The sequence below is a fragment of the Vulpes vulpes genome, chromosome 10 (genome assembly GCF_048418805.1).
Source record: "Vulpes vulpes isolate BD-2025 chromosome 10, VulVul3, whole genome shotgun sequence".
Classification (NCBI taxonomy): Eukaryota; Metazoa; Chordata; class Mammalia; order Carnivora; family Canidae; genus Vulpes; species Vulpes vulpes.
Genome location: NC_132789.1, coordinates 34,543,512 through 34,567,344, shown reverse-complemented (window position 1 = coordinate 34,567,344; position 23,833 = coordinate 34,543,512). Strand labels below are relative to the sequence as shown.

General features: G+C 54.1%; 2 protein-coding genes across 3 annotated transcripts in view; one reads left to right on the top strand and one right to left on the bottom strand.

Annotated features, from left to right (window-relative positions):
• Positions 1–23,833, top strand: part of PRKG1 (protein kinase cGMP-dependent 1) — a 1,174,671-nt gene that overhangs the window by 657,095 nt on the left and 493,743 nt on the right. The window lies entirely within an intron of this gene.
• CSTF2T (cleavage stimulation factor subunit 2 tau variant) lies at positions 6,338–8,785 on the bottom strand. The gene has a single exon (XM_072723530.1). The coding sequence runs from the start codon at positions 8,589–8,591 to the stop codon at positions 6,777–6,779; it is 1,815 nt and encodes a 604-aa protein (XP_072579631.1). The 5' UTR covers positions 8,592–8,785; the 3' UTR covers positions 6,338–6,776.

Sequence of the window (23,833 nt, the reverse complement as noted above, 5' to 3'; positions counted from 1 at the left end):
GTGTAGGTAACAGTGTGTTTTGCAAAAGGCTTAGAAAGCATGGCTGCATGATGAAGAAGTGCTCAGGTGAGAGAGCCGTCGTTTAAATATGAACAAAGTGCAGAGAGAGAGCATGGGGAGACCATTTTAATGGGGGGCAGGTGTTCAGGAAAAGCCCCTCTGAGTGAAGTGGTCTGTAAGTTGAAGTCTGAGTAAAAACGATGAACCTGCCCCTCGAAGGCCCAGGGGAAGAGTGGGGTCAAAGGAAGAGAAGCTGCCAAATACAAAGCTCCGTGATGAACGTGAGTTCATAAATTCAAGGAAAGAAAGCCAGGCCTGAAGTCAGGGCCAAGGGTAGGACACCGGGGTTGGCTTAGGGCTTTATAGGACTTGGTAAGGGTGTGGGATATTTATTTATTTATTTATTTATTTATTTATTTATTTATTTATTTATTTATTTTTCATTTATTCATTTATTTATTTTGGGGTGTGTGTGTGGGATTTTATGCTAAGAGCAGTGTAGGCCACGAGACGTTTCAAACAAGGGGATGACATCTGATTTTTTTTTTTTTTTTTGTAATTTTTTAAATCAGTGCCCCTTCTATGTGGAAATTGCACGGTAGAATTTTTTTTGATTACTTAACAGATAAAGTCATTAAAGAACTCTGTTTCACTATGTATACTCTACGTATGTGCAATCGAGAGCCACTACCATTTACTATCACAGTTATTTCTCATTTTTTAAAATTTTTTAAAGATTGTATTTGTTTCTTCATGAGACACAGAGAGAGAGAGAGAGGCAGAGACACAGGCAGAAGGAGAAGCAGGCTCCCTGCAAGGAGCCTGATGTGGGACTCGATCCTGGGATCTCTGGGGTCACGCCCTGCGCCGAAGGCAGAGACTCAACCACTGAGCCACCCAGGAGTCCCTATTTCTCATTTTATAAAAATATTTTTGAATTGAAAAAAAAAATATTGCTATTTTGGCTTGATATTATTAATGCAAATATATTATTTGCATACTTGATATTATTAATGCAAATATATTGATATTTTGGGAGAATGGTACTCACCTGATTAGGATTATAGAATATTCTTCTGCTCAGTGTACGTCATGAAAGACTAGAGATAAAAAATGTGCTGTTGTTGCTTCTGTTTGTTCTGGGTGTTTGTATGTTTGGTTGGTTAGTTGACTTTGCAGAAAGGTACTTGGTGGACCAGTTGCCCAAACTGTTTTTCTAGCTCACATTTGGAAAGCCCAACACTAAGAGTTTCGATTGTATCTAACTGGCTGTGTTTTCATGCAGAGGAAGGCAGGAGCTAAAAATAAATAAATAGAGGGATCCCTGGGTGGCTCACCGGTTTAGCGCCTGCCTTTGGCTCAGGGCGTGATCCTGGAGTTCCGGGATTGAGTTCCGCGTTGGGCTCCCGGCATGGGGCCTGCTTCTCCCTCCTCCTGTGTCTCTACCTCTCTCTCTCTCTATGTCTATCATAAATAAATAAATAAATAAATAAATAAATAATAAATAAATAAATAAATAGATAAATAGGAAGGCAGGAGCTGTCGACTCCAAGGTTCCAGGGATGGCCAGCAGTTGTGTGAATCACACCTACTATCGGACTGTGGGACAGGCTGGGCCTCTGGCCACGTTGAGGAATACACAGTGCCCCTAAATGCACTCAAATTCAATGTTTTGAAATCCTTGGGCTTACTTGGCCCACAAGCCACAGATCAGGGTTCCTTGTCTGAAGATATTTAGAGCTTCTGAAGGACCAAAGTGACAAAATGGATGGCGGGGAGAGAAAAGTATGTCATTCTAGAAATTTCAACAATGTAGTTTCTCTGTTTCTTCGAAGAGACAAGGATCCTCTTGTCTGATTGGTGACGGGCAAGTACAGAAGCACGAAAGGAAGCTTTTGGCATACCGGCTGACCTTAAGACAGGAAGGATTTTCTGTTAGTAGGCCGTGGTTGCGTTTACCCTCGCAGAGCCAGGTTGGCGTCTGGAAATGTTTTAATTCCCTCTTATTTGTGTTGCCGTGTTATTTAACGTGTGAACAAGGATGATGTTTGGGACATAGACTGGTTTTACGGATGTTAGTGCACCAAGCAAGTCCTGTATAGGCCTTTCTGTCCCACTATGAACTCAACTAATATGATTTTTACTGTGGCTCGTGGTTTGAATGTCATTAAAAATCAATGTTTAAGGTAAAGGGACTCGAGGGCTGAGTCATAGCAGATGTTACCTTGTTCTGTGCGACGTCCAGGGATGAGGGGTGCATCAATATGCAGGTTGTCCCCCATTCCCTCTGGGCAGCAAGGTGAGAGACTAGAGCAGTCAAAGGCTGACAGGTACACCCAAGTGGCTGCCGGACTTGAGCAGTACAGTTATTGAAGTATATTGGTAATGCAGTGAGACGGAATTTCTTTTTAAAGATTTATTTATTTATTTATTTATTTATTTATTTATTTATTTATTTATGATAGACATAGAGAGAGAGAGAGAGAGAGAGGCAGAGACACAGGAGGAGGGAGAAGCAGGCCCCATGCTGGGAGCCTGACGCGGGACTCGATCCGGGACTCCAGGATCGCGCCCTGGGCCAAAGGCAGGCGCTAAACCACTGAACCACCCAGGGATCCCCAGTGAGACGGAATTTTGATGAAGACAGCTAATTAATTGAAGAGACAAAATGACTTTCAGAGGGAGGGGCCTGCTGCTTTCATTGCTTGATGCCAGAGAGATAATCCATTCTACTTTTCCAGATAGACCACAAATAAGTAATCAGATTTTCTTCTTCTTTTTTTTTTTTAATGACCAACTGTTGTGACACCTGAGATTGATTTTGAATCCCTGAAGATTTAATACCCTTTAGGTTGTACAGAAGCCATCACAGTGGAGAATGTTGACTATTTTATTCTAACCCTTTGACAATTAGTTACCTACCTTTGGCACCTAAATCAACTTCTACTGATAAAGAATTGTCATTAACCAGGATATTTCATCTTCCTCCCCGCCACCCCAGGGTAATTCTTTAGTGTTTTTACATACAGTGTCTAATAATCACTGAGTTTTTGTTATTTTTGACCATAGTATCCCAATGTCACTTTTGATGCAATCTAGGCCCTTTCCATGACATAAGGCTTATGCCGTGGTAGAGAACATCGAGAAGAAACGTGCTCATTAACATTTCATGAGAGAGGCTATTCGTAACATGAACATTCGTCAGGCTGGATTTTCAACAGAAGGAGTAGATATTTGTTCCAAAGTGCATAAGAGCAAATGGAAACAATCCCAAGACCTAGTTAAGATTTGGGAATATGCATGGGTATGAAACGTAGGAGCGAAGTCTACACCAATACCGTAATATTTGTACTATTGAAGTGAGTAGTGGCATTAATGATGCTCCTTCAACTGCATTAGCTCTTGATGATAGAGTCTTCTTGACAAGGCCGATGAGAAAAGCCGTCTCCAGCCACAGGTCTGTCTCGAGATTAGCTGACAGCATTCAGCAGTGAGAGGCTGACTTACTCTTGTGAGAAGAGCGGGAGATGGGGCTGATGGTTGAGTCGGCCACAGTGGGTCGCCCCGCGTGATTGTCCTGAGAGGGAGGCCTGGCACGAACATAGGAAACAAGGTTCTGTGCGCTTCATGTCGCATCAGAGCACGGGAAAGCGAGGTGCTCTGCAAACTGAGGTGATGGTAAGGGTTTGGGTTGGGTTTTTTTTTTTTTTTTGATTGATTGATCATATTTATCAGATGACAGGAAAAGCATTTTTTTTTAAAAAAAGCATTCTGATGCCAGAAAAGCATTAAAAACATGTTGTGGACGTGCTATTGACAAGTCAGGCATGGTCTCGTTCGGATGAATCTGCAGTCACCTGGGATTCATGATGTTTTCTGTCTTATCCAATAACTCTTAAAAATTAGAAGTCCGGGAACATCAGCAGATGATAGAAGTGGTCTTGATATTACCAGGCATCGAAGGGGAAGGGCTAAAGGGCAGGCATGGGTTAAAGTTGAGCCTTTCACACTCCCCCCAGAAAACCTACCCCTCCAGAGGAATAGCCCTAAAAAGCTATTTGCAAATCAGTGTTCTGCTCCATTGTCTTTAAGAATTGTTTTTATGAAGGGATTTATGATCGCCTTTTGTAGCCTACTCAGATTTGGGGAAATGCAGGATGCTGAGGGGTATAAGGAGTGATGATGTAGTAAAACAGCTAAGATTCTGATTATGGTGCACGTGTCGCTTGGATCACCATCGAATGAAATGAGGCTTTCTCCCTCCCTACTCAGTGACCCTGTTGTTTTTTGTTTTTTGTTTTTTTTCCTAAATCAATTCTTTATTTAGGTAACAAGTTGGTTATGTTCACTGCATTGTATGAAACATCACAATACCGTACCGGAAAGGTACCCTCAGTACCGGGTTGGATCGGAGCGGACAATTTGAACCATAAACCATTTCACGTTCTTCATTCCCTATCTTTGTACAACCCCCCCCAAACCCAGTAAAGGGGCAGATAGGAGAACCTCTTTTGCAAGGCCTAGCAGAGCAGAGGGGATTGCTTCTGTTGCCTTTTGCTAATTTGTTTTCCAATGTTAACTCGTTGTGAGAGCTCATTTGTTGTGTGTGCCATCTAAACCTTTTTTGGGGAAATAGGGTTTTCCCCCTAAGATTGATAGCGCCTTTTGTCTCTTTCTCGCCTGTTGACTTTGGCATAGCAAATACAGAAACGAGGGACAGTCCACATTCGGAGTTCCTGGTCTGTGAAACGGAGCAGGGGGCGGGGGATAAAGCAAATGTACCAAGTGCCGTCAGGAAGATCATTATGGGGGGGGGGGTGGGCATCTTCGGGGGATGCCAGCAAAGTGGACCTGGCAGGTGCGCAGGCACCAAGATGTTGCTATGGACATCTTGCCACGGAGCAGGTCTTGCCATCGTGCCACAGAGCACATCTTCACAATGACCTCAGCTGTGCACTTACCCAGATCATGAGTTTAAGAAAGGGATTTCTATCCACTCCTGCAGTTTTTAGTTTTGCCTTTTATATTTAAAAGAAAGTATTCTTACATCTCTCAAGAACAGGTATCTTTTGAATAATTTGTTAAAAATACACATCAGACACCAGTCACCTTTACATTCCTCTTAGTCTGCCTTGAACAGCGCAGATCTAACTACAGCAAAGAACCTTAACATCGAAGTTTTCGGTGAGAGCCCTTCGGGGAAAGCTTTGGGATCAAGCAAGGTGGCCAGTAGGAGCAACGGTAAAAAATCGGGAGTAAAACAGGTGGCAGGAAATAGCACAGGGAGGAAAACTTTGTAAAAAGAGACACTTGCCCGTTGAAGATGCTCCTTGTATTCATTGCTCTTTTTTCCTCTATTACTAGACATTGGTTTTTCTTCCACAGAGTAAGACCACCTGGTTATCTGGGAGCTTCTGCTTCTGCTAATTATAGTGTGGCCTAGGATATGCATTTTTGTGTTGTCTTTAAGGCTTAAAAATAAATTAGGTAGTGGCTCTAAAGAAAATGTAGTAAGCCCCACCTTCCTACTGACTTTTAAGTCTTTGTCATGGGTATGTGTATTAGGGCTAACTGGGCTTTATTTCTCATGAACAGCAGAGTACTGAGTACCCAGCTGAGCCGAGAACTCATGCTTAGAAGCATGATCTCTTGGTACCTGGGTCTCAATTACTCTGATAACACGGTGATAGGTTAAGTAGATCTGCAAACGAGAAAACTGAAAGGGGGGTTACATGTTGGAGAGACTGAGGCCGACCACGGGGGTAACACCACCTGCCTATGGAGGCTGGTCACCAGGGGCCCAGGAGCTTTCCTGCATCAAGGCCTCTGCGACTCGTGGGGTACAACACGGTGCACAACTCGCCCCGGTAAACTGGCCCCTAGACGCGCCTGTTTACAAAGGATGTGAGGCAGCTACTTAGATTCACATCAGGACTTAAAAGATTACTGAGACGCAGGAAGGTACTGAGAAAGCGGCCTTCGGGACCCTGGCCCATCCTAGGACCGTCCCAGCAGAACCGTCAGGCTCAAGGCCAGGCCGGAATACTGCTGCTCTCTGGACGGCGGGGTACATGCAACGTCACACCACATGCACTCCTGGATTTTTCAGGTAGTACAGCTTTAAAAAAAAAAAAAAACAAAAAAAACAAACTAAAAGAATAAAAAACCCCAAAACCCACCAACCAGTTCTAATACCACAAGTTGAGACTTAACCTGTTAGCACTAACATTTTGAAATAATTCCACTAAAATGATGCTTAACCTAATACAACCATCTCCTGTCCCCAAAATAGTATTTGCTATTTCAAACGGCTTACCAAAAAAAATGTATCTGATAATTTTGAGGTAAACGTCTTTATTTTCTTACACAACCAAAAATCGTAAACTGTTTTAGCAGGTTACTATTTTAACAGGTCAATAGTTTAGTCCTTATGTGCAGTTTTCACATTGTTTTACTTGGTATTCAAAAAATGTAGTTTAACATATTGTAGACACTCTCAGTATTGCTGCGTTCTTTGTCATCTTACTCCGTGTAATATAACCACGTTCAGAGTTATTCTTGTGTATTTACAGTGAGTAAAAGTGAACAGACCCAATCCTGCCTCTCCCTGCCCCCCCCCCCCGCCCCCATTAAAAAGGAAAATAAAAAGACAAGATGAAATCAGGAAGGGAAACACTAATCACTGGAGTGTGGGGATGCAGACGTTGGCTTTCTGCATTCACCCTCCATGCTACAGGAAAACTTGGAGACCACTGCCAGTTATCTCCCGACACCGCTCAAGAAGCTCCAGTAGACTTCTGAATCTGTTCCTTTAAAATTAGGATGCTCTGCCTCTGCTCGGGGGGCAGCATGGCAATCTGATCTGCAGTTAGCTGAAGAACCTGCATGATCAGAGCTGCCTTTTCCTGATCCTGTGGAGTTACCTGGCTCTGCCCAGGGCTGAAACTAGGCTGGCCTCCACCTTGCTTGCCTGCCCCCTGCATGCCCACTGCTTGCATGCCTGCCCCCTGCATGCCCCCTCCCTGCATGCCTGCCCCCTGCATGCCCCCTCCCTGCATGCCCGCCCCTTGCATGCCCCCTCCCTGCATGCCTGCCCCTTGCATGCCCCCTCCTTGCATGCCTGCTCCCTGCATGCCAGCTCCAGGATTTCCCACCCCTGAAATGCCCGACACCTGTCTGGGTCCCTGAGGACCACCCGCCCCCATGTTAATGGGCCCGGGCCCCTGGATTCCCCCAGTCATTGGGCCTCTGGAACCGGGGCCGGGGCCGGGTCCGGGTCCGGGTCCCCGCATCTCCATCCCTCTCGCGTCCATGCCTCTGGCTTCCATCGCACAGGTCTCCATCCCTCTTCTCTCCAGCACTCTGGTCTCTAGGACTTCCGTCTCCATCCCTCGAGAATCTCTGCTCCCTCTGCCATCCATGGGGAGCCCCCTCTGATCCATCATGGGCCCCCGGGGCTCTCCCATCAGCAGTCTGGGGTCGGCGAGGGGCCCGCCCCGCAGGTCGTGCGAGTCTCTGGCGTGGCCGGACGCGTGGTGCAGGGGCGGGCCCAGGTAGCCTCGGGGCTCCACCTCCCCGGTGACCGAGAGCAGAGTCCCCCCGCGGGGGTCGTTCGGGGCGTCCCCCAGCAGCCCCCGAGGAGGGAGGCCCCCCGCGGCCATGGGCCCCCGCGGCAGGGGCGCCCTGGGGTCGGCCATCTGCACCTGGCCGCGCTCCAGGGGCCCCACGCCGGGCATCCCCACCTGCGGCTGCATGCCGCCCGCGGGGAGCGCGGCGGGCCCGGGGCCCGGCCCCGCGGCGGACAGGGGGCCCGGCGCCGGCATGCCGGCCTGGATCGGGGTCTGCATCAGCGGGGGGATGTCCTTCACCGGCCTCCGCGCCAGGTGCGGCGGCTGCGGGGCGGCGGGGCTCTGCTGGGCCAGCAGGACGGCCGGGGCGGCGGGGCCGGGGCCGGGGCCGGGGCCGGGGCCGGGCTGCGCCTTGCCGGGCAGCAGCGGCGTCACGTGGACCTTGCGGTGCAGGATCCTGAGCGCCAGGTCGGGGTCCATGATGCGCATGACCACCTGCGCCTGCAGCAGCGCGTAGGCCAGCTGCGGGTTCTGCAGCAGCATGCTGCGCGCTTCCTGGTGGCTGTTCTGCACGCACAGCTTCATCTGCTTCATGAGCTCGAACATCTGCTCGGGCGGCAGGCTGGCCACGGCGCGCGTGATGGACTCGGGCGCGTCCTCGGGGTCGATGGGGTCGCCGTAGGGCGAGTCGACGACGGGCGCGGCGGGGCCCAGGCTCTTGAGCTCCTCCTTGTTCTTCTCGCTCGCGGCGTTGTCCACGCGCAGCGCGCGGCCGCTGAACTCGCGCCCGTTGAGGTTGCGCATGGCGCTCAGCGCCGTCTCCTGGTCCTGGTACTCGCAGAAGCCGTAGCCCTTGGGCTTGCCCGTCTCGCGGTCGTACACCAGCCGGAAGCTCACCACCGAGCCCACCTCCGAGAAGATGTCCTTCAGCTGCTCCTCCGTCGCCTCGTACGGGATGTTCCCCACGAACACGGAGCGCAGCGACCGGTCCATGGCCGGGTCCCGCACCGCCAGGCTCGACATGGCTCCCGGCGGCCCGGCGCGGCGGCGGCCGGCGCTCGTCCTCGGCGGCCTCGCTTCCGCCGAGCAACGGAAGCCGACGGCCGGCGTCCTCCCGGAAACCGCCGAGACGCGGCCCGACCGTTCCGCCCGCCCCCGCGAGTGCGTCCGCTGGTGCCCTCCGACGGCGCGCCTTTCGCCAGGCTTCCCACCGCGAGCCGCCGCGGCCGCCCGGAACGGCCCCCGGAGGGCTGACCGCAGTAAAGATGGCCGCAGCGGCTTCGCCGTGGGCGCCGGGAGCGGACGTCGCCGCGACGTCACGGCGCTCTGGAGGCCGTTTGCCCCGCGGGAAACCGCCACCGACGGGGGCTTCCCCGCTCCCTGCCGGGGCGTGCGCTCGGTTTGCTGCGGGGCCGACCCCGGCCGCGCCCGCCTCTTGTCGGCCCAGGTCGCGGGCACCCAGTATGGGCGTCCCACGGGGCCGGGCCTTGCTCCCGCACACGCGGCGGCTCGCTCTGCAGGACGGGGCTCCCCGACCCGACGGTGACCCCGCCCGAAGGTGCTCCCCGACCCGAGGATGCTCCCCGACCCGGGGCTCCCCGAGCTGACGCTGCTCCCCGACCCGACGCTGCTCCCCCACCCGGCGCTCCCCGACCTGACGCTGCTCCCCGACCCGGGGCTCCCCGACCCGACGCTACTCCCCCACCCGGGGCTCCCCGACCTGACGCTGCTCCCCCACCCGGGGCTCCCCGACCTGACGCTGCTCCCCCACCCGGGGCTCCCCGACCTGACGCTGCTCCCCCACCCGGGGCTCCCCGACCCGACGCTGCTCCCCGACCCGGGGCTCCCCGACCCGACGCTGCTCCCCGACCCGGGGCTCCACGACCCGACGCTGCTCCCCGACCCGGGGCTCCCAGACCCGACGCTGCTCCCCGACCCGGGGCTCCCCGAGCTGACGCTGCTCCCCGACCCGGGGCTCCCCGAGCTGACGCTGCTCCCCGACCCGGGGCTCCCCGACCAGACGCTGCTCCCCGACCCGGGGCTCCCCGACCCGACGCTGCTCCCCCACCCGGGGCTCCCCGACCCGACGCTGCTCCCCGACCCGGGGCTCCCCGACCCGACGCTGCTCCCGACCCGGGGCTCCCCGACCCGACGCTGCTCCCCGACCCGGGGCTCCCCGACCCGACGCTGCTCCCCGACCCGGGGCTCCCCGACCCGGGGCTCCCCGACCTGACGCTGCTCCCCCACCCGGGGCTCCCCGAGCTGACGCTGCTCCCCGCCCCGGGGCTCCCCGAGCTGACTCTGCTCCCCGACCTGACGCTGCTCCCCGACCCGGGGCTCCCCGAGCTGACGCTGCTCCCTGACCCGGGGCTCCCCGACCCGACGCTGCTCCCCGACCCGGGGCTCCCCGACCTGACGCTGCTCCCCGACCCGGGGCTCCCCGACCTGACGCTGCTCCCCGACCCGGGGCTCCCCGACTCGGGGCTCCCCGACCTGACGCTGCTCCCCCACCCGGGGCTCCCCGAGCTGACGCTGCTCCCCCACCCGGGGCTCCCCGACCCGACGCTGCTCCCCGACCCGGGGCTCCCCGAGCTGACGCTGCTCCCCGACCCGGGGCTCCCCGACCTGACGCCGCTCCCCGACCCGGGGCTCCCCGAGCTGACAGTGCTCCCCGACCTGGGGCTCCCGAGCTGACGCTGCTCCCCGACCCAGGGCTCCCTGACCTGATGCTGCTCCCCGACCCGGGGCTCCCTGGGCTGACGGTGCTCCCCGACTCCATGCTCCCCCAGCTGATGATGCTTCCTCACCCGGTGCTCCCCGAGCTGACGCTGCTCCCCGACCTGACGCTGCTCCCCGACCCAGGGCTCCCCGACCCGACGCTGCTCCCCGACCCGGGGCTCCCCGACCCGACGCTGCTCCCCGACCCGGGGCTCCCCGACCCGACGCTGCTCCCCGACCCGGGGCTCCCCGAGGTGACGCTGCTCCCCGACCCGTGGCTCCCCGAGCTGACGCTGCTCCCCGACCCGGGGCTCCCCGACTCGGGGCTCCCCGAGCTGACGCTGCTCCCCCACCCGGGGCTCCCCGACCTGACGCTGCTCCCCCACCCGGGGCTCCCCGAGCTGACGCTGCTCCCCCACCCGGGGCTCCCCGACCCGACGCTGCTTCCCGACCCGGGGCTCCCCGACCCGATGCTGCTCCCCGACCCGGGGCTCCACGACCCGACGCTGCTCCCCGACCCGGGGCTCCCCAACCCGACGCTGCTCCCCGACCCGGGGCTCCCCGAGCTGACGCTGCTCCCCCACCCGGGGCTCCCCGACCCGACGCTGCTCCCCGACCGGGGCTCCCCGAGCTGACGCTGCTCCCCGACCCGGGGCTCCCCGACCTGACGCTGCTCCCCGACCCGGGGCTCCCCGAGCTGACAGTGCTCCCCGACCTGGGGCTCCCGAGCTGACGCTGCTCCCCGACCCAGGGCTCCCTGACCTGATGCTGCTCCCCGACCCGGGGCTCCCTGGGCTGACGGTGCTCCCCGACTCCATGCTCCCCCAGCTGATGATGCTTCCTCACCCGGTGCTCCCCGAGCTGACGCTGCTCCCCGACCTGACGCTGCTCCCCGACCCGGGGCTCCCCGACCTGACCCTGCTCCCCCACCCGGGGCTCCGCGACCCGACGCTGCTCCCCGACCCGGGGCTCCGCGAACCGACGCTGCTCCCCGACCCGGGGCTCCCCGACCCGGGGCTCCCCGACCTGACCCTGCTCCCCCACCCAGGGCTCCCCCACCTGACGCTGCTCCCCGACCCGGGGCTCCCCGACCTGACGCTGCTCCCCGACCCGGGACTCCCCGACCCGACGCTGCTCCCCGACGCGGGGCTCCCCGACCCGGGGCTCCCCGACCTGACGCTGCTCCCCGACCCGGGGCTCCCCGACCCGACGCTGCTCCCCCACCCGGGGCTCCCCGACCTGACGCTGCTCCCCGACCCGGGGCTCCCCGACCTGACGCTGCTCCCCGACCCAGGGCTCCCCGACCCGACGCTGCTCCCCCACCCGGGGCTCCCCGACCTGACGCTGCTCCCCGACCCGGGGCTCCCCGAGCCGACGCTGCTCCCCCACCCGGGGCTCCCCGACCCGACGCTGCTCCCCGACCCGGGGCTCCCCGACCCGACGCTGCTCCCCGACCCGGGGCTCCCGGACCTGACGCTGCTCCCCGACCCGGGGCTCCCGGACCTGACGCTGCTCCCCGACCCGGGGCTCCCCGACCTGACGCTGCTCCCCGACCCGGGGCTCCCCGACCCGACGCTGCTCCCCGACCCGGGGCTCCACGAGCTGACACTGCTCCCCGACCCGGGGCTCCCCGACTCGGGGCTCCCCGACCTGACGCTGCTCCCCCACCCGGGGCTCCCCCACCTGACGCTGCTCCCCCACCCGGGGCTCCCCGAGCTGACGCTGCTCCCCCACCCGGGGCTCCCCGACCCGACGCTGCTCCCCGACCCGGGGCTCCACGACCCGACGCTGCTCCCCGACCCGGGGCTCCACGACCTGACGCTGCTCCCCGACCCGGGGCTCCCCGAGCTGACGCTGCTCCCCGACCCGGGGCTCCCCGAGCTGACGCTGCTCCCCGACCCGGGGCTCCCCGAGCTGACGCTGCTCCCCGACCCGGGGCTCCCCGACCCGACGCTGCTCCCCCACCCGGGGCTCCCCGACCCGACGCTGCTCCCCGACCCGGGGCTCCCCGAGCTGACGCTGCTCCCCGACCCGGGGCTCCCCGACATGACGCTGCTCCCCGACCCGGGGCTCCCCGAGCTGACAGTGCTCCCCGACCTGGGGCTCCCGAGCTGACGCTGCTCCCCGACCCAGGGCTCCCTGACCTGATGCTGCTCCCCGACCCGGGGCTCCCTGGGCTGACGGTGCTCCCCGACTCCATGCTCCCCCAGCTGATGATGCTTCCTCACCCGGTGCTTCCCGAGCTGACGCTGCTCCCCGACCTGACGCTGCTCCCCGACCCGGGGCTCCCCGACCCGACGCTGCTCCCCGACCCGGGGCTTTCCGACCTGACGCTGCTCCCCGACCCGGGGCTCCCCAACCCGACGCTGCTCCCCGACCCGGGGCTCCCCGACCCGATGCTGCTCCCCGACCCGGGGCTCCACGACCCGACGCTGCTCCCCGACCCGGGGCTCCCCAACCCGACGCTGCTCCCCGACCCGGGGCTCCCCGAGCTGACGCTGCTCCCCGACCCGGGGCTCCCCGAGCTGACGCTGCTCCCCGACCCGGGGCTCCCCGACTCGGGGCTCCCCGACCTGACGCTGCTCCCCCACCTGGGGCTCCCCGAGCTGACGCTGCTCCCCGACCCGGGGCTCCCCGAGCTGACAGTGCTCCCCGACCTGGGGCTCCCGAGCTGACGCTGCTCCCCGACCCAGGGCTCCCTGACCTGATGCTGCTCCCCGACCTGGGGCTCCCTGGGCTGACGGTGCTCCCCGACTCCATGCTCCCCCAGCTGATGATGCTTCCTCACCCGGTGCTCCCCGAGCTGACGCTGCTCCCCGACCTGGGGCTCCCCGACTCGACGCTGCTCCCCGACCTGGGGCTCCCCGGGCTGACGCTGCTCCCCGACCCGGGGCTCCCCGACCTGACGCTGCTCCCCGACCCGGGGCTCCCTGACCTGACGCTGCTCCCCGACCCGGGGCACCCTGGGCCGACGGTGCTCCCCGACTCCATGCTCCCCCAGCTGATGATGCTTCCTCACCCGGTGCTCCCTGAGCTGACGCTGCTCCCTGACCCAGGGCTCCTGGGGCTGTGGAGGAGGAGCTGCAGGGATGCAGGGCTGTTAACCTGCAGGCCTAGATTGCTTCTGGTGCCTGGGGACCCAGGCGGTGCTCCCATGGCCCGGGGTGCAGGGAGAAGCCCATCCTGGGAACTGTGGGAACCAGCCAAGGGAACCGGACGATCCCATTGGCTCCGTTCGGGGATTCATGCCGCCACCCCCAGCTGTCCCACAGAATGTTTGGTTTTGGTTTTGATCCATGGAGGCTGGGGCAGGGAAGCTGTTAGCCAGAGACAAGGATTGTTCCCAGGAGGGCTCCCAGGGTGAAGGGGGACTCCTCCTGCAGGTTACAGACCCTGGTGCTGGGAGGAGGGGACGTCTGCTGGCTGACCCAGCTGGGGCTCCCTTCCTGGGGAGGCTGGAATGGCCTTTCACTGGGTGTTACCTGGACTGGGAAAGTCGGCCTAAGTAACACCATTTGGGGCACTGCAGTGGTTGTCTTTTTTTCTTCTCTTTTTTTTTTTTTTTTAAATAACAGTTTTATTATTTTTTTTTAAATTTAAATATAGAAACTGATATCTAGTTAGGCTACCGAAAGCCTTTTTTAGTATATTTGAACCACTTGGGTATGAAATCGACTTTTGCAATGACAATTTTTTTTTTTTTAAGATTTTATTTGTTCATGAGAGAGAGAGAGGGGCAGAGACACAGGCACAGGGAGAAGCAGGCTCCCTGCAGGGAGCCCGACGTGGGACTCGATCCCGGGACCCCAGGATGAGGCCCTGGGCTGAAGGCAGCGCTAAACCACTGAACCCCCCAGGCTGCCCCAAATTTTAAGTCTAAACAAAACAAGTCTTTCTAGTTAAAAATTTAGCATTTTGAGATGGCCTCTACGCGTAAATACATGCAAGATCTTGAAGACTCTTAAAAAGCGAAACTATCTCAGTAACTTTGTACTTTTTACATGCTGAAATGTTTTTAATGCACTGGATTAAAGTATATTTTAACGTGAACCTCATTTCATTGCTTCTTAAACGTGGTTAAAAAATAAGTTGAGGGGGATCCCCGGGTGGCTCAGTGGTTTGGTGCCTGCCTTTGGCCCAGGGCGCGATCCTGGAGTCCCGGGATCGAGTCGTGCGTCGGGCTCCTGGCATGGAGCCTGCTTCTCCCTCCTCCTGTGTCTCTGCCTCTCTCTCTCTCTCTCTCTCTATGTCTGTCATAAATAATAAATATTTTTTAAAAATTAAGTTGCATATGGGGGTCGCGTTATATGTGCAAGGAGTGTGCTTGCCCAGAGTTGAAGTCTTTTAAGTCCTAAGCAGAGAATCACTCTCTTCCACGTCCGCCTTCTGAGGGGATGGTGAAACTCAAGGCCACGTCCACAGACTGGGTCATGTAGCTTGAGTCTCATGGTCTGCTGCGCAGATCCGACATGGCCAGGACCCCAGAGCTGCAGAGAAGACAAAGCACCCGCTTACCTCCCTGTGTTGTGATAGTTCTTGAAACAGGCCTGGGCGTAGCTATTCGGTAAAGACACACAATTACTTGTATCTGCCGACGATCAAGGGCAGTTCTATCCCCCAATAAAATCTTCTTTCTGAAGGTCCGGTGCGAGGACCCAGAGGGGGTCCCCAGGACCAGCCAGGAGGGTACTTGGCTCCCCACAGGACAGAGAGCAGATGCAAGCCAGCGGGAGGTGGGAGTGGAATTCACCAACTATGGTACAGACAGAGCAGGTGCAGAGGGAGCACCTGGGAGCCTCAAGTAAAAGGAGCACGAGTCTGTCTTAGTTGGGGTCTGGGGTCTTGTGGAGGACCATGGGCTGGTCTACATGTCCCCTCAGGCATCCAGGAACCCACTGATGTAGGAGAAGACATGAGGGCTTGAAGCCAATGGCCATGAAAGAATTCCTGAGCTGTCTTGGGTGCAAAAAAAGGTGACTTTATTGCAGCACGGGGACCGAGGGCATGGGCGAAAAGAGCTGCCCTGGGGTCACCAGCTCCATTAGATACTTCCACGTTGGGAGGGGTTAGGAAGAGTGTGAGTTCCTGAGGAATTTGGGCAGCAAGGTTTCCAGGACCTTGGGGGCCCAGCTGTTGTTGGGGGAAGGTCACTTACTACCGTCTACCAAAGCCTGAGTCCTGGGACCCTTCACACGTATGTCGGTGGGCCGCGTGCCTGGGGGACGGTTGCCAACAAGCTTCCAAAGGGATTTTTTGATGTTAAAGTAGACTCCCAGGCTCCTGGGGGCCGGGCTAGGATGGCCTGTTGCCCTCAGCAAAGTGTCCATACCGAGGCCGCTGAGCCCCGAGAGGAGGGTCCCTCTGCCTGGTTCAAGGACGTGTCCATGGGCTGCAGGGAGTAAGGCCATTTCATGACTTCTCTTCTGTCTTGGTTTCCGCACATCATCGTTAGAACGGAACCGAGGGCCCCGGTTCCTCCTGGGCCAGGGGGTCTTGTCCTTCAGGAAAACAAGTCAGTTTGCCTCCACTCTGAACCATTTCTTTACAGAGACAAGCCATGACTTTTGTTTTTTGTTTTAATTGTTCAACACACACCGTGTGTGTGATCGTGTGGATGTTGCGCACAAGGCTGCGAGAACCGGCCATCAGACTTGTGGAAGGGTGCAGGGCTTACCCACCGATGTCTGACCCGGGGCACCGCAGAACCACCTGGAACCATGGGCTGTTAGGTCAGGTGGCTGCACCACAGCCCCCCCCGCCCCCCCGCCACCTCACTATTGTGATAATAGTGATTAGCAATGATACGAGTATTTTGGGGGCCGGCGTGGAGCATGTGCGTTTCTGCCTGGTTCTCAGGTTCTGCTCCCGGCCCTGGTCTGGGGTCCCCACTGGGAGAGCTGATCTGAACAAATGGACTTGCGTGCCCTCGTTTTTTTTTTTGTTTTTTTTTTTTGTTTTTTGTTTTTTTTTTTGTCTTTGGTTTCTATCTGTATTGAGAGGTGTGAGATGCGAGTGGTCTTGGATAAAACCTGTTACTGTCTTCAGCCACACACCCCCCCAACGGAAGGGACCCCTGGCTCCCACAGTGGGCAAGTGGCTGAGGAGCTCTGGGGGCCAGCAGGCTCCCCGTATACTCGTTGCCAGAGGCTTTTCATATTTTCTACTAATTCCAGCCCAGAAGAGTGGTTTGCTACGACCCCCTTTCTGGAGACCCCATGTGACCGAGCACAGAGCTCAAGGCCCAGGACACAAAAACCAATTATTTATTACTAGCTGAGTGGGCCAGAGTTACTGAGAGCCCTTAGAAACCTGTGTGTGTTTTTTTTAGTACCAAAACATAGTGTCCACAGTATATTTGGAAGAAAACTGTGCATGGCATCTTGCGTGTTTAAGTGCTGATTCTTTCAATAAATCAAAATACCCAGTATACTAGGAGTGATTCACTTTTTATTTATTTTTTCTTAATTTAATTTAATTTAAATTTTTTTTTAAGAGTGATTTTTAAACACATCAGGACATGTGGCCTCATGAGGGCCGTTCTTCAATCACCTTCGGAAACCATGACCTTCATCCGTGGAAGCTTCCATGGCTCCAAATGATTTTTAAACTCCTACCCGTAAACTATGTCGGGGCTCTGTTTATAAGTCATACTGGAAAACTGGCGTCTTAGCTCGAAAGCGCACCTCGTTGTCCACAAAGAACGTAGTCATGCAATCAGATCCCCTCCCTTTCAGACCAGACTTGGCAAAAATACGTAGCCATTTCCAGATACCAAAACTCATACCTGAATGTGAAGATTCTGTGGGCTTTGGGAGTAGTGCAAGAGACTCACATAGACTGAGAAGACAAATTCCGAAAGAGAGGTGCCAGAAACGCTTATTTTAAGCCATAACTGGCATCTCTGAAGCAAGAAACAGATGCAATGCATTTGTCCACAAAGTTCTCCGTGACCCCTCCTCCTTCCTCTAGCTTGGAAATAATTTTCATTTGCCTTTGTGGATAAGCCATCCCTCTCTGCATCTTCCTGGTGATGGTGACTCATGTACCTTTGAGTAGAATTGCTCTTTCCCTTCTGAACTATAATTTTCACCAAAAAAAAAAGTTCCTTTCTCAAGGAAATATACTCCGCTTTGTCAATGAACGAAGTGCCTGACATTTATTATTTTATTCCGTCGATATTTATTCTAGGCACCGACAATACAGCAGCAAAAAAGGCAGACAGACCTTCCACTAGACCAGAAGTTCCCTGAGTGCGGTCCCAGACCAGGAACATTTTGGAAAAGTGAAGTTTGGGGCCCTACTCCAAAGCAGTTACTGTATCAGGAACTCTTAGGAATGGGGGGGGGTCTGCACAGAAATCTGGGTTTCAGCAAGCCCCCCAGATGATTCTGGCGTGATTCCGATCAATCGATAGATACTTGGTCTTCTTCACCCCTGTATGCTCAGCACCTTGGCTAGAGCTTAGCACGGGGTGGGGGGTGCTCATTTTATTTGTTGCATGAATGATGGGAAGTGACCTTAGAGTTAACTAATGCATAAACCCCCCATTTTACACGAGAGGAAACCCATGGCACTAAATAATGCGCCCTCCGTCAGAATGGGGACCTTTCCGTTTTACTCCTGGGTCAGCGATCCTTCTTCCATGTCACCGTTCGATATGTAACGAAGCACACAGAGAGAGTGACGCGGTCTAGATCATCCAGGAAGACTCCATCCCACATGGAGGGCACGGAGATGGGACTGGAAGGATGGGTTATAATCCGGGACGCGTACATGGGAGACAAAGAGAAATAGCCAGGCACTAGATAGAAATAGCCAGAACGTTTTTCAGTGCCCAAAGTCGTTGGTGAGCAGTGTGATTAAAGATTGCCTTTTGGGAGGACAGACCGTGAAAGATTTCGAAGGTGAGATTTATGAGGCTAAATCTGACGTGCGCGTTGGCGGGCTTCCTTCTTTGTGAAACACGGATGCGGAATAAGGGTGGTGGGCATTGAAGCATCCTGGTCCCCTCCATTCCTTCTCCATGGGATCTTTTGCACCCAGACTCCCCTGTTTTAAGATTTTTATTCTTTTTTTTTAAAAAAAATTATTTATTTATTTATTCATGATAGATATAGAGAGAGGAAGAGAGAGGCAGAGAGAGACACAGGCAGAGGGAGAAGCAGGCTCCATGCCAGGAGCCCGATGTGGGATTCGATCCCGGGACTCCTGGATCACACCCTGGGCCAAAGGCAGGTGCCAAACCGCTGAGCCACCCAGGGATCCCCTAAGATTTTTATTCTTTTTTAAAATTTTTATTTATTTATGATAGTCACACACAGAGAGAGAGAGAGGCAGAGACATAGGCAGAGGGAGAAGCAGGCTCCATGCACCAGGAGCCTGACATGGGATTTGATCCCGGGTCTCCAGGATTGCGCCCTGGGCCAAAGGCAGGCACTAAACCACTGCACCACCCAGAGATCCCAGATTTTTATTCTTAACTGAAGCATAGCCGACATAGAATACTAGCTTCCCACGTACAGCTTAGTGTTCCGACAATTGTATATGCTGCAAAAGGCTCACCGTGCAAAGCGTGGTGACCGTCTGTCACCAGAGTTCCTTGACTACTTGACTAGGTGCTGAACCTCCTGGTGACGTACTTCATCACTAGAAGCTGTATCTCCTGTTCCCCTCTGCCTGTTTGGTCTACCCCCCAACCCCCGGCACCAGCCCTGCTTTATCCATAGCCCTTTCTCCTTTGTTGTTTTGTTCGTTGATTTTGTGCTTTAGACAACATGCGTAAATGAAATCGTATGGTACTTCTCCTTCCCTGTCTGATGTCACTTGGCATAGTATCCGCTCCAGACTCTCCTTTTGTATTTTTTTTTAATTTATTTTTTAATTTTTTAAAGATTTATTTATTTATGATAGACACAGAGACACAGAGAGAGGCAGAGACACAGGAGGAGGGAGAAGCAGGCTCCATGCAGGGAACCCGACGGGGGACTCGATCCCAGGTCTCCAGGATCGTGCCCTGGGCCAAAGGCAGGCGCTAAACTGTGGAGCCACCCGGGGATCCCCAGACTCTCCTTTTTAATCACTTATTTTATTTATTTGTTTGAGAGAGAGAGAAAGAGAGAGAGAGAGCCCAGCGGGGAGGGGTAGAGGGAGGGAGAGAATCTCAAGCAGACTCCATGCTGAGCAAGGAGCCACACCCAGGGCTCCATCCCAGGACCCTGAGACCATGACCTGAGCTGAAGCCCTGAGTCAGACACTCACCTGACTGAGCCGCCCAGGTGCTCCAGTCCGTTGTAAGTTCTCATCTAACGTGGGCCACTTACTCTTCCTGTATTTAACGTCTTCTGCAATCGGGCTTCACTCTCAATACTCGCCCCCCCCTTCCCCTGCCCACCATTCCTGGCTGGAGAATATTCTCTCTTTCTCTCTCCCCCTCCTCATCCTCTCATGTCTAAATCCTTTCCATCCGTCAACACTCACTTCAGAGACTTTCTTGCAAAGGATTGACTTAGCACCCAGTGTCTGCTTCTACTCCATCAGCAGCACTGAGACTCTCATGTTACCCCTTAAGCACAGAACCAGTGTCTGATTTTTATTTCTCCTATTGCCTAGCACAGGGCTTTTTACATTCTAGGCACTCAATGGATAATTAAAAAGTAATAAGAATAATACAAAATCATCATATTATAAAGATCATGTATGTTAACTAAATGGTAATGTGATGGGTTTAGTTTGCAGAGCGCTTCTCTCTGGGTTCCGGTGTGTGGTCAGGACTGCAATCCTGGGAGGTACATGCACGCATATCCTGGTTTTAGGGGACTATTACATAATATTTACATACATATTTATATTTATTTATACATATAAATATTACATACATATTTAGTCTTTTGTGCCTGACAAAAGACTAAAATGCAGATACCATTCATAAAAGTTAACTCTGAGTGCTAAATAGGAAGGGGGCCCTTTGATAGCTGCTTTGTAAAATAGAATACTGTGTATAATCCTTTATTTTTTTAAAAGATTTTATTTATTTATTCATGAGAGATTCAGAGGGAGAGACAGAGAGACAGGCAGAGGGAGAAGCAGGCTCCCTGCAGGGAGCCGGATGCGGGACTCAATCCCAGGACCCTGGGGTTATGACCTGATGCTCAACCGCTGAGCCCACCAGGTGCACCTGCATTTAATCCTTCCAACATCCTTTCTGAGACAGGCAGTCACAGTGTCAATCTACAGCTAAGACAAGTTCACTATTGTGACCACGTTAACTGGCAGAGTCAGGATTTGAACTCACATCATCCGACTCAAGAACTCAAGCTGTTGCATTATTTCATTAAAGGAGTTTCCTCCCATCCAAGTACTAACCAGGCCCGACCCTGCTTAGCTTCCGAGATCAGACGAGATCGGGCGCGTTCAGGGTGGTATGGCCGTAGACTAAATGAGTTTCCTAAGGATACATCGTAGCTAGTAAAGTGGTAGAGTTACAGCCTGAAGCCAGGTCTCTTGCATTTAAAATTCCTGTTTCACAATCAGTGGAGTAATCACGGGTTACTGAGGCCTGGACATAATCTCACTTGGCCTTTCTCCTGATTGTCCCCAAGCGTGGCTCAGTGCATTTTGACACCACAATCAGTGCTGTGGCAACAGATGGGCCGTAAGGTATAAAAACCAAAGCAATTGAGAAAATGTTTCCTTTTTTCAATTTGCAGGGCTAAAGTTAAACGTCCACATATGGATGTTTTTTAAAACTTGCGGTTAGATAGGTAATACATGCATTTTTCATAAAATGAGACCCCAAATTTCTCAACCTCCAAGTCAGTTTGTGACATTCTTCTCAATTCTTTTTTATTAATTTTTTATTTTATTTTATTTTAAGTAATCTCTACCCCCAAAGTGGGGTTTGAACGAACTCAAGACCCGGAGATCAGGAGTTGCACGCTCTACCAACAGAGCCAGCCAGGCATCCCACCTGATTTTTTACATGTATTTGATAGGCAACAGTGTACAGAGGAATACATGGTAAATTCCACTTTCCTACACATGAGATGAGTCACTTTTTTTCTTTTTTTTTGATGAGTTGCTTTTATGGGCAAGAGGAAGACCCCATGAATTTGAAAGCATGGGAAATGTGCCATTCCAGGACTAAAGGCTTGGAAGAGGCAGACATTCTCCCTGGAAGGGACTGTGTCATCCAACACTTCTTTTTTTTTTTTTTTTTAAATAGATGAAGAAAATGAGATCCAGGGAAGACAAGACACTTGACAGAGATGCCCAGTTGCTGGCCTAGCATGTAATAGGATTTAATTTCCCATCCAGAGGCAGTAAGGTGAAGGGTTAAGAGCACAGACTTCAATTTCAGAGAGACTTGGGTCGGCTGCCTGGTTCAGTCAGTGACTGTGTGGCCTTGAAACGACTACTTAACCCCTCTGTGCTCCCGTTTCTATGACCTGGGAATGGCATCATCGCCTCTATGGGCTGTTGTGTGGAATATGTGACCTACTTATTTGTATCATCACTTACTTCATACAGTAACTATCAATCTACATTTGTTAGGCAGAACTAGTTGCAGCAGATTAAGCATCTTAAGAGCAAAAAGACTCACCTTTTAGTCTAACAATGTTTTATTTTCTGGCGTCTATCTTTTCTTCTTCGTCTTTGAAGGGGTTGGCCTGGGTGAACTCAGGGTCTGTTGTCAGATTATATTATTTTAAAAACTTGAAACTCCCATCATTTGACTTCCATTTGCCCTTCCATTATTATTCTGTTAAATGAGTTTCCCAAGGACATAGAGCTACTGGGTGGCAAAGCTACACCCTGAACCCAGATCTCTTGATTTTGTGACTTCTGTGTGGATCGTGTGGCCCTCGTATCTGGGGGTGGGTCTGTACTTGAACATGCTTACCATTTAGGCTCACCCACCCCAGTGGTGCTCACTGGGTCCCCGCATGAAACTCTGAAATGCTCCCTTCTGATATTTAGTTGGCCAAAATTCCACTTTTTTTTTCATTTTTATTAGAAGGGCCTGCCTGAACTTTGGACTCTGACTGTGGAGGATCTGGGCTGGCACACAGGGTATGTGCTTGTCTGCACAGTCGTGTTCAGGATGGCATCAGCACTGCTGCTTTCACGCATGCATGGCAGACACAGGCCGTTGATTCAGACACGGGGGAAGAATACCTAATTGGACAAGAACCAGAGCTCCTTATTCTCCCTTTAGGCTGTCACCTGAAAGAACAGAGGGAGGAAGCAACCTCACAGACTGTGGAAAAATCCAAGCCCCGAAACCAGGTCCTGAATAAAGACATCCTGTTTAAGATGAACAACTCACAAGTCTTTCTTCCCACGACCGGAACAATACAATACCCAACTTCAGAGAGATGCCTGAACTGCCCCTTCACTTGAGAAGCTGGCCTCTTTCTCTGAGGCCCAGCTGGCCCATCCAATGAGCCTGTATTTATACCACGTTACAGGAAACCTTTTTTTTTTTTTTTTTTTGAAAAATCTGATTGAGGCCTCAGATTGTTAAGCGCCACAACCAAAGTCAGTGCGGTGGGATATATTTTGGATTTATCATCACATTTTTTTTAAGATTTTATTTATTCATTGATGAGAGACCCAGAAAGAGAGAGAGAGAGGCAGAGACATAGAGGGAGAAGCAGGCTACGTGCGGGGAGCCCGATGCGAGACTCGATCCCAGGACCCCGGGATCGAGACCTGAGCCAAAGGCAGATGCTCAACCGCTGAGCCACCCAGGCGTCCCTATCATCCCATTTGAATGATCCTGGGGATGCATGACTTTAGAATGCCAACTTCAGATTCGCCATCAAGCAATTAGATTCTCCAGAGTCCGAAATGGGATAAGAATATAAATAAGAATGTAAATCCCCATGTGTACAGGAACCATGTGCACTTCCTGGTGGGAGTCTGGACTCCACCTCCAACCATGGGAAGCCAAAGATGGGGGTGGTGGGACTTTCCCCCCAGCTGGCTGCACATTATTCCGCTGCCACAGCAAGAGGCCGTGGCTTGGGTGGCTTGAACACCTGAGCGTTCTCCCATAGCACTGGGGGCTAGAGGTCTCAGATCAGGATGCCAGCACGTTGGCCTTCCCTGGACGCCTCTGCTTGGCTTGTCTGGTGGCTCACCGTGTCCTCACATGGCTTTTTCCCCATGTAGTGAACCCCTGGTGTCTCTTCCACTTCCTCTAAAGTCACCAGATGTGTTGGACTAGGGCCCCACCCTTATGATCTCGTTGAACCTTATGCATCTCGTAAAGGCCCTACCTCCCAGCAGCTGACTTTGGAGGTTAGGGCTCAACATACCAAGTGGGCTGGGTGGAGGAGGGAATGGACCCAGTTCAATCCATGGCACGTGGTACTGCTGCCACCTTCAAGAAAAGGAGGCGTGGGGTGCCTGGGGGGCTCGGGCAGTTACACATATGACCCCTGATTTTGGCTCAGGTCATGATCATGGTCGTGAGATGGAGCCCTGCATCGGGCCCCACGCTGGGCACAGAGTCTGCTTTGGATTCTCTCTCTCCCTCTCTCTCT

Coding starts and splice junctions, on each gene's coding strand:
- CSTF2T (XM_072723530.1), bottom strand. CDS start 8,591: ATGTCGAGCCTGGCGGTGCGGGACCCGGCCATGGACCGGTCGCTGCGC.